We start from the raw sequence: 15,000 nt of genomic DNA on the forward strand, positions 1-15,000 counted from the left end.
CAAACCAATAGCTCCACCATCATCTTTGATCACTGTGTTATTTTGTTATTTTGATCGATTGCTAGGGCAGGAAACTCTCTTTTATACTGAAAGATGACAAAGTTCCCTTTGTGAAACTCCTTGGTCACATCTGGATTTTATTGATGAAGTGTCATCAGATCTCTGAGATGAGTTCAGACAAGGTTGAAAAGGAGACAACGAAGCACAAGAAGAGTGACAGGGACATGTAAGACACCATGTAATTAGGAAAGCTTCCTTCATGATGCAAGCAACATGACTGAGATTTTTCACTTCCTTGCAGAGATGTGTGAAGCAGAGAAGGCAAGCTCACTCATTGTCACAAAAGATGTCTTCAGTAACACAGAGATGTTTCTGGATGCCCTGTCCCTATGTTGATATGAGGAAGCTGACACTCGAATATTTGTACGTGCCATAGATGCAGCGACTGATGGGAGAAAGTTTCTTATCATTAAGGCTAATGACAGTCATGCTAGTCACAGTGATATCTGTGCTGTGATCCTTAAAGAACATAGGTCTTAAGAAAATGTGGGTTGCCTTTGGCCAAGGAGCCAATATTCGATGGATTCCAGTCCATGAGGTAGTTTTTACTATAGGGTTTGAGAAAGCTAGAGGGATGCCATACTTTCATGTGTTAATAGATATGGCGTCGAGTCTGCCTTCCATGAGAAAGGGAAGAATCGTGCATGGCAGACTTGGAATTTTGTGTTTCTGAGACATTCCAACAGTGATTTGTGATCTTGACCTGTACAGGCTGGAAAGATTCAATGTCCTTATGAATGAGAGATCAAGCGCAACTGCTGGAAACGTCCATCTCTGGCAATCTATTGGAAGGGAGTTTGAGACCTGATCAGGCTTGATAGTTTTTAGTAGTGTCTACAACCAAATTATCCTTGGGAGCTAGGTATGGGTGTGTTCAGCACGTGTTTCATATATATTCATACATTACAACAGTTTTGCTTTATCGCCCTATCACTCCCTCTTCCCTGCACTGATGATGAACCAACCCGTGTAACCATTCTAACCTATGTTTTATTCCATTTGAATTTTTGGGACATTCTTGCTGGCAAGTCCTGGTATATAAGCTCTATGTCAGATTGATAAAGTTTAATTCCTTCACCTTGCCTCTCAGTTATAGCCTATCAGCCCACCTGCACATTGGTGACCCCTGAGTGGTCAGGTCCCTCCCGCCTTCTCCCACTCTGCTGTGTCTTAATGTTACAGTGCCACCCCCCTACCTGACTCTTCGACAAATGCCACCTCAACCTCAATGCCATTTTGCCCATATTCATGTCGATGTAGTAGGTCCCCTACCCACATCAAAAGGACTTTGTTACCTGTTTACTGTCACTGACCGCTTCACTTGTTGGTTTGAAGCCATTTCCATGGAAACTGCAACATCCACCTCATGTACATCTGCCTTACTAACAGGGTGGATAGCAAGATACGGTATCCCTAACCATATTACTTCTGAGAGGGGTACCACTTTCACCTCTGAATTGTGGACATCATTGCGAATCTCCTGGGGATCACCCTGCATCAGGCAACTGCCTACAACCTTGCTGCAAACGGAATGATTGAATATTTTCACTGCACCCTGAAAACAGCTTTGATGTCCTGTTGCAATGATTCCAACTGGTTTACCAAATTCCCTTGGGTCCTCCTGGGACTAAGAAGCATTTCTAAGGACGCCATGGATGTCTCGTCAGCTGAAATGTTGTATGGCGACCCATTGGTCATCCCTGACAAAGTTTTTTTCGTCTACAAGCTCCTTCGATAATCTCCAGTGCCTACGTCACTTTGTGGGAAAATTTACTACATGTATCCAGACTTAGAAGCCCTTAGCGAAGCAACAACTACTGACAGATCTGCACCCAGCAAAGCATGTTTTGCTGTGCAGCGACAATAGCAAGTCACTGCTAACTACCCTTACACAGACCCTTTCCTCATGATCCGTCGTACGCCGAAGGCTTTTTTATATAACATTCTTGGCAAAGAAGACTGGCTCTCTATTGATTGCCTAAATGTGCATGTCTCCTGTCAGATGAATGTCTACAGTACACCTCTCTAGAGCAGGGTGCCCTATTTCACATGTATGTCATTTTTAGCTGGGGAGCCATGTAACACACATGTTTCATACACGTTCGTACACTGTAACGGTTTTGCTTGCTCGTCTTATCACTCACTCTGCCCTGCAATAATAACAGAGTAATTTGTATAAGATCATGTTTTATTTTGTTTGAATTTTTGAGAAGCTCTTGCATGCAAGTCCTGGTATATAAGTATGATGTCTGTTTAATAAAGTTTATTTGTATTCACATCACCTCTCAGTTATAACCAAACGGTCCACTCGCACAGATGGCTTGAGGGAGCCTGTAAGACTACCTGCTTTGCTGGTCCTAGCCTGATGGAGAATGGGCATGGGCATTGATCATATGTGGAATATGGTCAGTGTCCAGGACACTGCCCTATCCCATGTCTGTGCCATTGATGAGGGACCTTTAAATCTTTTAAAAGCAGACGCCACACAACTCAATTTCGACAACACAGGTCGCCCTCAGAGACCACGCAAAACGAGAAGCCTATCAAACTGGGATGATCTGACGGCAAGCATTTATCTCTAATCCAGACACGAGCAGTCCTGCTGAATGGGGGTAGATATAGAAAGGAGATGGCAGATATCTTGGAACTGACAATTTGTTTCTGTAAAAAAGGATGAAAAGGAGAATGCAATTGTTTACAATCATCATTCCCCTGCACATCACTTTTTAGCTGTGTATGTGAGCGTTAGCAACTGGAAGACCCGTGCCATTGTTTGAATATTGTAGTGCAAACCTTACGAAATGAAACACGAACATTCTGGTGGCCATCTTGGAAAAAAAAAGAGAAGTCAAATCTTAAAAAAAATAGGTCACAGAACACTTTTCTTTATAGACAATAAAATCTAGAAATATGTGTCATTATGCTTTATAAACATAAAACTCTACTCCAGTAGGCTTGAAAATATATGAATCCATTATCTAGATCATATAAATCGTATAACTACAAATACTTCCAAGCAAAACATTTACTTCCAGCGACTAATTTGGTAACCATCTTAAAAAATGGTGGCCATACTAGACTTTCTATTGACCATTCGGCCAGATTTGATTAGTATGAATTACAGAACAAGTTTGCTAAATTTGATGTTTATTTCATCATTTGCATGATTGTTCTGTTTATTCAACACTGTAATGTTTTGTTACAAAACAACATTTTGATATTAGTCCGACCAGTTTCTTGTCTTATCAGGTCATAGAAAAAGAAATCTTATGGCTGAGATTTAGAAAGAAAAAAAATGTTCGGTCTTTTTACTACTTGATTGACGAAGATGCATTCAAGACTGTTTTTAACGTTTTAGCTATTGTTCAAAATATGACGACTTCGCCTTTCCAAGGAAACCTGTTTACTTGTCTGGGAGGTGGTGAACGTTCTGTTAAAAAGAAGGACCTCTGTGGAGTGGAGGCTAAGTGGTGGAGAGAGAGAGAGAGAGAGAGAGAGAGAGAGAGAGAGAGAGAGAGAGAGAGAGAGAGAGAGAGACAGACAGACAGAGAGAGAGAGAGAGAGAGAGTATGACTCTATTGGCGTGTCGATCTTCTGCTAACTCCACTGTTCCCTCACAAAAAGAAGGACCTCTGTGGAGTGGAGAGAGAGAGAGAGAGAGAGAGAGAGAGAGAGAGAGAGAGAGAGAGAGAGAGAGAGTATGACTCTATTGGCGTGCCGATCTTCTGCTAACTCCACTGTTCCCTCACAAATTACAAAAATAATTTTTCTTTTGATTTTTGTTAATATAGCCGTTCAACTAAGATGCATTTAAATTGAAAAACTCGTATTTTTAATTACTATAACTTCTTTTATCCAATAACAAAAGAACAGCAGATGTAGAAATTTAGTGGAAGGAGTCTATGTAAAAGAAAAATACAAAATATTCGAAAATATTAGATGTTGATGGTAGCATAGATTCTGTATCCTGACTTATGAACTACTCCTAAACAATTTTCAATTTTCCAAAAATGGTGGCACAAGTGTTGTCTCCTGGTTACATAACCGAGTCGCATTGTCCAAGTTTGATACTTTTACTTTGTTCTAATAATACCTGATATTCAATGAAAGGTGTGTAATGACTTGTGAAACAGAATTATGATTTTACGGTAAATAATTGATTTGTTCTTCTGTTGTTGGTTCCTAAACTATTAAATAGTCGCTCATGTTTCAGAGATATAATTTTTTTTTTGTTTTTTTTTTCTTTTATTTAGATAGGTAGATAATTTTCTTAGCTAAATATTTTTACAATGCTCACTTTGCAGTTCCTTAGTGTGTCACAGTTTTCCTATGTGATGATGGTCACATTCCAGATTCTTAACTGCATATCCGTTCCTTTAATGCGTCACTTTTCTCTTCTGTATAGAAGGGCATCATTTAATTTTTTATTTGTGAAGTGTGATGGCAAAGGTTTATTTGAGGCTTCCCTCCTGAAAGTTTGGAGGGTGGCGAGTGAAGCCAGCTAACGAGCTGTGGTTCTCCCGACACTGTAAGGTCCTCCGAGAAAATCTTAGAAATTTCAACAAAACAGAAGTAATTTGAAGCCATTTTTTAAATGTAATTAGAAGAATTCTTATGCCTCAATAATGCTGCACATAAAATTTTAAGATAATAAATGAAAATGAATAGCAAGTTAAAATTCCTAAACAAATCAAGTTTATCAATAGTATTGGTCCTAGAATAAGTGCAATTTAACATGTTGCATTAAATATAGCTCACTACCTACACAAAGGTCATTCAGGAAAACAAGAAAAGTTGATGTAAACAGAAAGTTCCTAAGCTTGGGAAAATGTGTAGAAATAAAATGGTACATAATTTCGACAAGGCTCATTTTAGGAAATTTCTAAATAAACATGCTTCGTGCATTTCAAATACTATATGCTGCATTAGTGGGTACCTTCTTGACCTTAATTTCGTTAAAACATTTAACCAGTATGTCACGGTTAAGATTTCAAACCAGCTCCTTTTATGAGGTCATGATAGGCAAGTCATTCACGAGCTAATTTTTCATGGTAGTTCGTAGATACGTTTTCACTAAATTAAGCACTGAAAAAGTCGGTCATTGCTGGCAGTAGTTACTGTGTAGGCACATTCTAATGGTTTGAGTTCATCATATAATTCAAACAAATTCTTAGGCTTGGATTTTTAGTGCAAAAGTGACTGTGCTAAAGAAATTTGGTCATTCAGAATGATTTCATCTATGTGTAAATTCATATAAAACTGTCCTATGGTAGACAGTTCCTTAAAGTGTTAAAAAATAATTAGATTACAGTAAAGTGCATTCATAGCTGCTGTCAGTGGAATGTTATCAGTGAATTTAATATCCATCTTGGAGAAAAGTTTGTCTAATATGTCAAAATTGATTTGTTTGAATGATAATCACTTACTCCCAAAATTGAATCAGTTGAAAGTTTTTTTTTTTTCCTTTTTTTTTTTTTCTTGGATGACATCTTTTGGAATTCTCCTGGGTCTGTCTGCCTACTTGATTGGAATCTTTGAAGTTTGTATCAATCTCATATGTAGCAAAAGACTTTAGAGAAATTTTTATCTTTTTTCAAGACCTTTAGTTTTTTTATAGTTGACTGTGATAGAACAAGCTTCAGATAGCAATAATTCCTTTGCATTTAACTGGTCTGCCAAGCTGCTGATAACTTTCAAGACATGTTCTGCGAAATGAAGATCCACTAAAAACTTGAAAAACAACAACTTATTTGTAAAGACTACTTGCTTCAGCTGCAGCTTCTGAATCAGAGCTGTTGTGACGACCAAGAGAAGGCTGTGAACTCAAAGGCAGTATGAAAGCAATTGAGTTGATTTATTATAGAACACTCTCCTTTCTATACAAAAGCCCAAGGCAACAGGAATTTTCATGTTCACAAGACATACAATGTTACAGAGGCGAAACGCAGACATGTTTATTCTGGTTCCTTTTAGTGCGAGGGAAGAGCGAAGATACAAGCATAGTATATATAAAATGAATTATGTACGATCGTGTGACACACGGTTGGTGCATGGCTCCCCCCACTAAACATGACATACTGTACATGTTAAATAGGGCATCCTGATATAGAGAGGCGAACTGTAGGCAGAAGATAAGCAGGTTTTAGACGATCAATGGAGACCCAGTCTTCTTTGCCACGAATGTTTATTAGGAATGCTTTCGGACTGCGGTGGATCACAAGGAAAGGGCCCGTGTAAGGGGGCGTTAACGGTGGCTTACTAGTGACGTTGCGCAGGAAGATGTGCGTTGCAGAGTGCAAGTCTGTTGGTATGTAATGCTTCGCTGGGGGCTTGTAAGTCTGGCGGCATGGAGTAAATTTTCCCACGATGTGACGTATGCGCTGGAGATCGTCGGAGGAGGTTGTAGAAGGAAAAAATTCGGCAGGGACGACCAACGGGTCGCCATACACCATTTCGGCTGCCGAGACGTCGAGGGCGTCTTTAGGAGTGGTCCTTAGTCCCAGGAGGACCCAGGGAAGTTGAGTAAACCAGTTGCAATCCTTGCAGCGGGACATCAAAGCTGCTTTGAGGGTGCGGTGAAAACGTTCAACCATTCCATTGGCAGCGGGGTTGTAGGCCGTTGTCTGATGTAGGGTGATGCCCAGGGGATTCGCTAATGAAGTCCACAATGGAGAGGTGAAAGTGGTTCCCCTGTCAGAAGTAATATGCTCAGGGATACCAAATCTTGCAATCCATCCTGAGAGTAAGGCAGATGTACATGAGGCGGACGTTGCAGTTTCCATGGGAATGGCTTCAGGCCAACGAGTGGAGCGGTCAATGACGGTAAACAGGTAACGATGTCCTTGTGATGTGGGTAGGGGGCCTACAACGTCGACGTGAATGTGTGCGAAACGACGCTGAGGTTGAGGAAAGGTGCCCACTCCGGAATCCGTGTGTCGATGTACTTTGGAAGTTTGGCAAGAAGTACAGGCGCGGACCCAATCCTTAGCATCCTTAGAAATGCCGTGCCAAATGAACTTTGCCTTCAGCAGCTGTGCAGTAGAACGGCACGAGGGATGTGAAAGGCCATGGATGAAATCAAACACCTACGGGCGCATGGGAGCAGGAATCCAAGGTCGCGGTCTACCAGTACTGATGTCACAGAGTAGGGTGGTGTTGGAGTCTTCGAGGGGGAAGTCTTCCCAACGGAGGGACGTGCAGGATGTCCTACATGCTTGATACTCAGGATCCTGTCATTGGGCTTCAGCCAGAGCGTTGTAATCCAATCCCAGTTGAACGGCAGCCAACGTGTTTCTTGACAGGGCATCGGCAACGGGATTCATTTTCCCAGGGACGTATTGAAGGGTGCAATTTTATTCAGCCACGGCGGAGAGATGTCGGCGTTCCGGGCGGACCAGGCATCAGACTGTCGACTAAAGGCGTGCACCAGAGGCATGTGGTCTGTGCGAAGGGCATACCTTCTAAGAAATTGTGAAAATGACGGACACCCAAGTGCACCGCCAGCAATTCTCGATCGAAGGTAGAATAACCCGATCCTGCCTTGGACAGTTTTCTGCTGAAGAAGGCCAATGGGCGGGGCGAGCCGTTGACCACCTGCTCGAGTACTGCACCAATAGCGACGTCGCTGGCATCGGTGGAGAGAAGGAGAGGGGCGTGTGGGATAGGAAAAGTGAGAGCCGCAGCAGTTGATAGGGCCTTTTTTGCATTGCAGAAGGCTGCTTCTTGAAGGGGACCCCACTTTAGGTCCTTTGGCTTGCCCTTGAGGGAGGCGTAGAGGGGAGCAAGAGTGGCGGCAATGGCTGGCAGAAAACGGTGATAATAGTTGATCATGCCCAAGAATTCCTGCAGAGCTTTGCCGGTCGAGGGCGCGGGGAAGTTCTGAACGGCTGCTACCTTCTCAGGGAGGGGATGGACTCCTTCAGGAGTGATGCGGTGCCCTAAGAACGACACTTCGTTGGCGCCAAAGGTACACTTGTCGTACCGGACTACAAGGCCGTTTTGTTGCAGGCGGTCGAGCACGATGCACAGGTGATGGAGGTGTTCCTCTTTTGAGGAGGAGAAAACAAGTATGTCGTCTACATAACATACACAGAAAGGGAGGTCCCCTAAGATGCCATCCATGAGACGTTGAAATGTGGCCCCAGCGTTACGAAGGCCAAAACAGGATTAATTGAAGGTGTATGTACCAAATGGAGTGGTGATGGCAGTCTTGGGGATGTCTTATGGGTTCATAGGCACCTGATAATACCCCTTCAGGAGGTCGAGCGTAGAGAAAACCGTCGCTTTGTGCAGGTAGGCGGTCACGTCGGCAAGGTTTGGGAAGGGGTTGTGATCCGGTTCTGTTTGCATGTTCAAGCGCCTGTAATCCCCACATGGACGGAGGGAGCCGTCTTTCTTCAGAACGATGTATAAGGGTGATGACCATGGGCTGGAGGCCTTTTGGCAAAGGCCCATTTCCTCCATTTCGGCGAACGTCTGTTTGGCGGCTGCCAATCGTTCCGGCGCCAGACGTCTGAATTTTGCGAAGACTGGGGGTCCGGTCGTCTTGATATGGTGATAAATACCATGCTTGGCAGGAACCGTGGGCGTTTGGCGAAGTTCTGGATGCAAAACTTCCGAGTACGATGTGAGGAGATGGGCGTAGGTATCCGTGGGTGCGCTGATGTGGAGAGCGAGGTTAGAGGAGGCGGGTTGAAGAGGTGTCGGCAAGTACGAGTCTGCGTTGACCAATCGTCGGTGGGAGACATCGACCAGAAGGTGGAAATGAGAGAGGAAATCCGCACCGAGGATTGGCAATGTAATGTCAGGAACGAGAAACTTCTAATTGAATTTACCATTTCCAAACGATAATGTGAGGTTCTCGTAACAGTAGGTGGGTGTTGCAGATCCGTTGGCAGCTACCGAGCGGACGTCGGCAGATGTAGACAGACTACGTCGTGTCTTGAAGAGTTTCCTTGGCAAAAGAGAACGACAAACACCCGTGTCTACCAAAAATCGCACGCCCGTTCCTGCATCATGTAAAAAGAAAAGATTAGACAATCCTCGGCACATTTCTTCGCGGTTGCCCCGAATCTGAAGTGGTAGTAGCAAAACTGCGGCGGATGGGAGGTAGTAAGTAGCTGTAGAAGTCGTTTGTTGGGGCGCGAGCGATTGGTGGGTGGTGGGCGGCTTTGTCGCCGCTTCGGCACGTCACTGGGTAGGCGTGTATGTCCTATGGCATTCATGTCAGCTTCGGTTGACGTTGCATAGGCATCCTCTTAGTCAGGGGTGGAGGCGTTGATGGAGGTCTTGAAGTGGCTGTCCATAAGGGCGTCGGCTTTGGTCATCAAGTCCTTTATGGGTAAACTATCGACATCGGGTATGGCAGCGCGTATAGGTCCGGGTAAACGACCTATCCAAAGGGCACGAAATAGGTTCACCTCTCGAGGAGAGCCGTCTGCGGCAGGTTGAAGGCGAGCGATACTGGTCATTTCCCTGAGGGCAAGCGAAGCCCTTTGGTCCCCCAACGGTTGTTGCGAGAGCTGAAAAAGCTTTGCTATACGGGCGGCTGGCGACGGCGAGTACTGCTGCAGAAGGAATGTTTTGAGGGCGTCATACGTTATTGGGGTGTCTCCTTGTTCACAAAGCCAGTCGGATATTTCCGGGAAGGTGTCCTCGGGTATCGCCGCGAGAACATAATCTGCTTTGGTGGTTGAGCGAGTTACGCCCTTGATGCGAAACTGGACTTCTGTGCGCTGAAACCAAGCAAACGCCTCTCCGCTGGCGAACGGTGAAAGTTTCAATGGTGCAGCTGCAGCGCCAACTTCCGTAGAGTCCGTCATAGTACCAACGATGGAAGGGCGAGGGGGGTGGGGGTGGAAGGCTGTGGGATCGAGTCGACTTCCGGGGTCACCAATGTGACGGCCAAGAGAAGGTTGTGAACTCAAAGGTAGTATAAAAGCAACTGAGTTGATTTATTATAGAACACTCTCCTTTATATACAAAAGCCCAAGGCAATAGGAATTTTCATGTTCACAAGACAGACAATGTTACAGAGGCAAAACGCAGACATGTTTATTCTGGTTCTTTTTAGTGCGAGGGAAGAGTGAAGATACAAGCATAATATATACAAAATGAATTATGTACAATCGTGTGACACACGGTTGGTACACTGTCTTCAACTTTCAGAAGAACTGTTTACAAAGTTATATGACTAGGCTTGATATTTACAACTAACCGATAATAATAATACTGTCTTGTTTTAGCAGGTCTTTCTAATGTCTGATTTCTGTGCTTCTCTGACAAGTGGGTACTTCGTATTAGTGTTAGTTATAAATGTGTACAATATGTTGATTACTGAAATTAATGAAGAAATCACACTGATATTCTTTATAGTCACTCAGGTTTAAAGGCTTTAAAATCTGCTCATGAATGGCAGGGGCAGGGGACAGTGACATTGCCCTAGCAAGCAGGACAATACCCTAGAGACTGTCCTGTTATTTATTAAGGAACACTCTGCTTTATATACAAAACCTCAAGGCAACAGGACGTGATATGTTCGAGAGACAGACAATGATACAGAGCAAAACCGGAGACATGATCATTCAGGTTCTTTTTAGTGCGAGGGAGGAGCGAAGATACAAGCATAATATATACAAAAGGAATTATGTACAATTGTGTGAAACACGGTTGGTACATGGCTTCCCCCCCTAAAAATGACATACTGTACATGTTAAATAGGGCGCCCTGATCTAGAGAGGCGAACTGTAGGCGGGTCATCTGGCAGAAGATAAGCAGGTTTTAGACGATCAATGGAGACCCAGTCTTCTTTGCCCTGAATGTTTAGGAGGAATGCTTTCGGACTGCGTCGGATCACAAGGAAAGGGCCCGTGTAAGGGGGCGGTAGTGGTGGCTTGCTGGTGTCGTTGCGCAGGAAGACGTGCGTTACAGAGTGCAAGTCCGTTGGTATGTGATGCTTCGCTGGGGGCTTGTAAGTCTGGCGGCACGGAGTAAATTTTCCCACGAGGTGACGTATGCGCTGGAGATCGTCGGAGTAGGTTGTAGACGGAAAAAACTCGGCAGGGACGACCAACGGGTCGCCATACACCATTTCGGCTGCCGAGACGTCGAGGGCGTCTTTAGGAGTGGTCCTTAGTCCAAGGAGGACCCAGGGAAGCTGAGTAAACCAGTTGCAATCCTTGCAGCGGGACATCAAAGCTGCTTTGAGGGTGCGATGAAAACGTTCAACCATTCCATTGGCAGCGGGGTTGTACGCCGTTGTCTGATGTAGGGTGATGCCCAGGAGATTCGTTAATGACGTCCACAATTGAGAGGTGAAAGTGGTTCCCCTGTCAGAAGTAATATGCTCAGGGATACCAAATCTTGCAATCCATCCTGAGAGTAAGGCAGATGTACATGAGGCGGACGTTGCAGTTTCCATGGGAATGGCTTCAGGCCAACGAGTGGAGCGGTCAATGACGGTAAACAGGTAACGATGTCCTTGTGATGTGGGTAGCGGGCCTACAACATCGACGTGAATGTGTGCGAAACAACGCTGAGGTTGAGGAAAGGTGCTCACTCCTGAATCCGTGTGTCGATGTACTTTGGAAGTTTGGCAAGAAGTACAGGCACGGACCCAATCCTTAGCATCCTTAGAAATGCCGTGCCAAATGAACTTTGCCTTCAGCAGCTGTGCAGTAGAACGGCACGAGGGATGTGAAAGGCCGTGGATGAAATCAAACACCTGTCGGCGCATGGGAACAGGAATCCAAGGTCGCGGTCTACCAGTACTGATGTCACAGAGGAGGGTGGTGTTGGATTCTTCGAGGGGAAAATCCTCCCAACGGAGGGACGTGCAGGATGTCCTACAAGCTTGATACTCAGGATCCTGTCGTTGGGCTTCAGCCAGGGTGGTTGTAATCCAATCCCAGTTGAACGGCAGCCAACGTGTTTCTTGACAGGGCATCGGCAACGGGATTCATTTTCCCAGGGACGTATTGGAGGGTGCAATTGTATTCAGCTACGGCAGAGAGATGTCGGCGTTGATGGGCCGACCAGGCGTCAGACTGTCGAGTGAAGGCGTGCACCAGAGGCATGTGGTCTGTGCGAATGACGAAGGGCGTACCTTCTAAGAAATGGCGAAAGTGACGGACAGCCAAGTGCACCGCCAGCAATTCTCGATCGAAGGTAGAATAACCCGATTCTGCCTTGGACAGTTTTCTGCTGAAGAAGGCCAATGGGCAGGGCGAGCCTTTGACCACCTGCTCGAGTACTGCACCAATAGCGACGTCGCTGGCATCGGTGGAGAGAAGGAGAGGGGCGTGTGGGATAGGAAAAGTGAGAGCCGCAGCAGTTGATAGGGTCTTCTTTGCATTGCAGAAGGCTGCTTCTTGAAGGGGACCCCACTTCAAGTCCTTTGGCTTGCCCTTAAGGGAGGCGTAGAGGGGAGCAAGAGTGGCGGCAATGGCTGGCAGAAAACGGTGATAATAGTTGATCATGCCCAAGAATTCCTGCAGAGCTTTGACGGTCGAGGGCGTGGGGAAATTCTGAACGGCTGCTACCTTCTCAGGGAGGGGATGGACTCCTTCAGGAGTGACACTTCGTTGGTGCCAAAGGTACACTTGTCGTACCGGACTACAAGGCCGTTTTGTTGCAGGCGGTCAAGCACGATGCGCAGGTGACAGAGGTGTTCCTCTTTTGGGGAGGAGAAAACAAGTATGTCGTCCACATAACATACACAGAAAGGGAGGTCCCCTAAGATGCCATCCATGAGACGTTGAAACGTTGCCCCAGCATTACGAAGGCCAAAACAAGAGTAATTGAAGGTGTATGTGCCAAACGGAGTGGTGATGGCGGTCTTGGGGATGTCTTCTGGGTTCATAGGCACCTGATAATACCCCTTCAGGAGGTCGAGCGTAGAGAAAACCTTCGCTTTGTGCAGGTAGGAGGTTACATCGGCAATGTTTGGGAGGGGGTAGTGATCCGATTCTGTTTGCATGTTCAGGCGCCTGTAATCCCCGCACGGACGGAGGGAGCCGTCTTTCTTCAGAACGATGTGTAAGGGTGACGACCATGGGCTGGAGGCCTTTTGGCAAAGGCCCATTTTCTCCATTTCGGCGAACGTCTGTTTGGCGGCTGCCAATCGTTCCGGCGCCAGACGTCTGAATTTTGCGAAGACTGGGGGTCCCGTCATCTTGATATGGTGATATGGTGACAGACTACGTTGTGCCTTGAAGAGTTTCCTTGGCAAAAGAGAACAACAAGCACCTGTGTCTACCAAAAATCGCACGCCCGTTCCTGCATCCTGTAAAAAGAAAAGATAAGAAACATGGGAGGCCACCGCCACAAGCGATGGCCTACTTACACGTTTTTAGGCCACTGACAATCATTGGCACAGTTCTTCGCGGTTGCCCCGAATCTGAAGTGGTAGTAGCAAAACTGCGGCGGATGGGAGGTAGTAAGTGGCTGTAGAAGTCGTTCGTTGGGGCGCGAGCGATTGGTGGGTGGTGGGCGGCTTTGTCGCCACTTCGGCACGTCACGGGGTAGGCGCGTATGTCCTATGGCATTCATGTCAGCTTCGGTTGACGTTGAATAGGCATCCTCGTCGTCAGGGGTGGAGGCGTTGATGGAGGTCTTGAAGTGGCTGTCCATAAGGGCATCGGCTTTGGTCATCAAGTCCTTTATGGGTAAACTATCGACATCGGGTATGGCAGCGCGCACAGGTTCAGGTAAACGGCGTATCCAAAGGGCACGAAGTAGGTTCACCTCGCGAGGAGAGCCGTCTGCGGCAGGTTGAAGGCGAGCGATACTGGTCATTTCCCTGAGGGCAAGCGAAGCACTTTGGTCCCCCAATGGTTGTTGCGAGAGCTGAAAAAGCTTTGCTATACGGGCGGCTGGCGACGGCGAGTACTGCTGCAGAAGGTATGAATTGAGGGCATCATACGATATTGGGGTGTCTCCTTGTTCACAAAGCCAGTCGGATATTTCTGGGAAGGTGTCCTCGGGTATCGCCGCGAGAACATAATCCACTTTGGTGGTTGAGCGAGTCACGCCCCTGATACGAAAGTGGACTTCAGCGAGTTGAAACCAAGCGAACGCTTCTCTGCTGGCGAACGGTGAAAGTTTCAATGGTGCGGCCGCGGCGCCAACTGCAGTAGAGTCTGTCTCCGTCATGGTACCAACGATGGAGGGGCGAGGGAGGTGGGGGTGGAAGGCAGTGGGAGCGAGTCGACTTCCGGGGTCACCAATGTGACGGTGCCGAGTAAGGGTGTGAACTCAAAGGCAGATTGGAAACGACTGTGTTATTTATTAAGGAACACTCTGCTTTATATACAAAACCTCAAGGCAACAGGACGTGACATGTTCGAGAGACAGACAATGATACAGAGCAAAACCGGAGACATGATCATTCAGGTTCTTTTTAGTGCGAGGGAGGAGCGAAGATACAAGCATAATATATACAAAAGGAATTATGTACAATTGTGTGAAACACGGTTGGTACAGTCCCTATACACGTATGATCAAACCAAGCTACCATACAGTTAATGAGTCTCTCTTAGCTGGTGTTAGTTAAGCAGAGTACTAATATCTTTCCATTACCTTTATCCAATATCAATAAATGGTCTACCACCTGGTCCCTCGCCTTTGCGAACAGAATTTCCAGTAAAATGCCAGCATGGAAAGCAGTAACAAGCATCTTACAAAACTGAGCACTCTAACAAGGGAATCTTATCTACAGTAGATAGATAGAGATTTTTTGAGGTTTAAATTTCCATAACATGACATGTGAAAAGTTTTATTCAATCATCAAATGCAAAATGAATTATAAAGTAAGTAAAAACATTGACCCATATCAATCAAACACTGTGACTCCCAGATCATTAATTCATTTGTGAATTAAGTGGTTAGATGTCTAAGCTCTAAAGGAAAACGGCCTTTTCTTATTATTTCTAACGGGTAGCT

The 15,000-nt window shown here is 45.7% G+C and overlaps 1 protein-coding gene across 1 annotated transcript in view; it reads left to right on the forward strand.

The window, feature by feature from the left end:
* The window catches only part of LOC137620930 (uncharacterized protein PF3D7_1120000-like), a 26,231-nt gene extending 25,795 nt beyond the window's left edge, over window positions 1-436 (forward strand). Inside the window, exon 3 of the mRNA XM_068351374.1 lies at window positions 302-436. Within this exon, the coding sequence (XP_068207475.1) occupies window positions 302-436 (135 nt within the window). The remainder of the gene's footprint in view (window positions 1-301) is intronic.
* The last annotated feature ends 14,564 nt before the right edge of the window (window positions 437-15,000 follow it).

This window comes from Palaemon carinicauda, chromosome 27 (genome assembly GCF_036898095.1).
Source record: "Palaemon carinicauda isolate YSFRI2023 chromosome 27, ASM3689809v2, whole genome shotgun sequence".
In the NCBI taxonomy this organism is placed as follows: domain Eukaryota; kingdom Metazoa; phylum Arthropoda; class Malacostraca; order Decapoda; family Palaemonidae; genus Palaemon; species Palaemon carinicauda.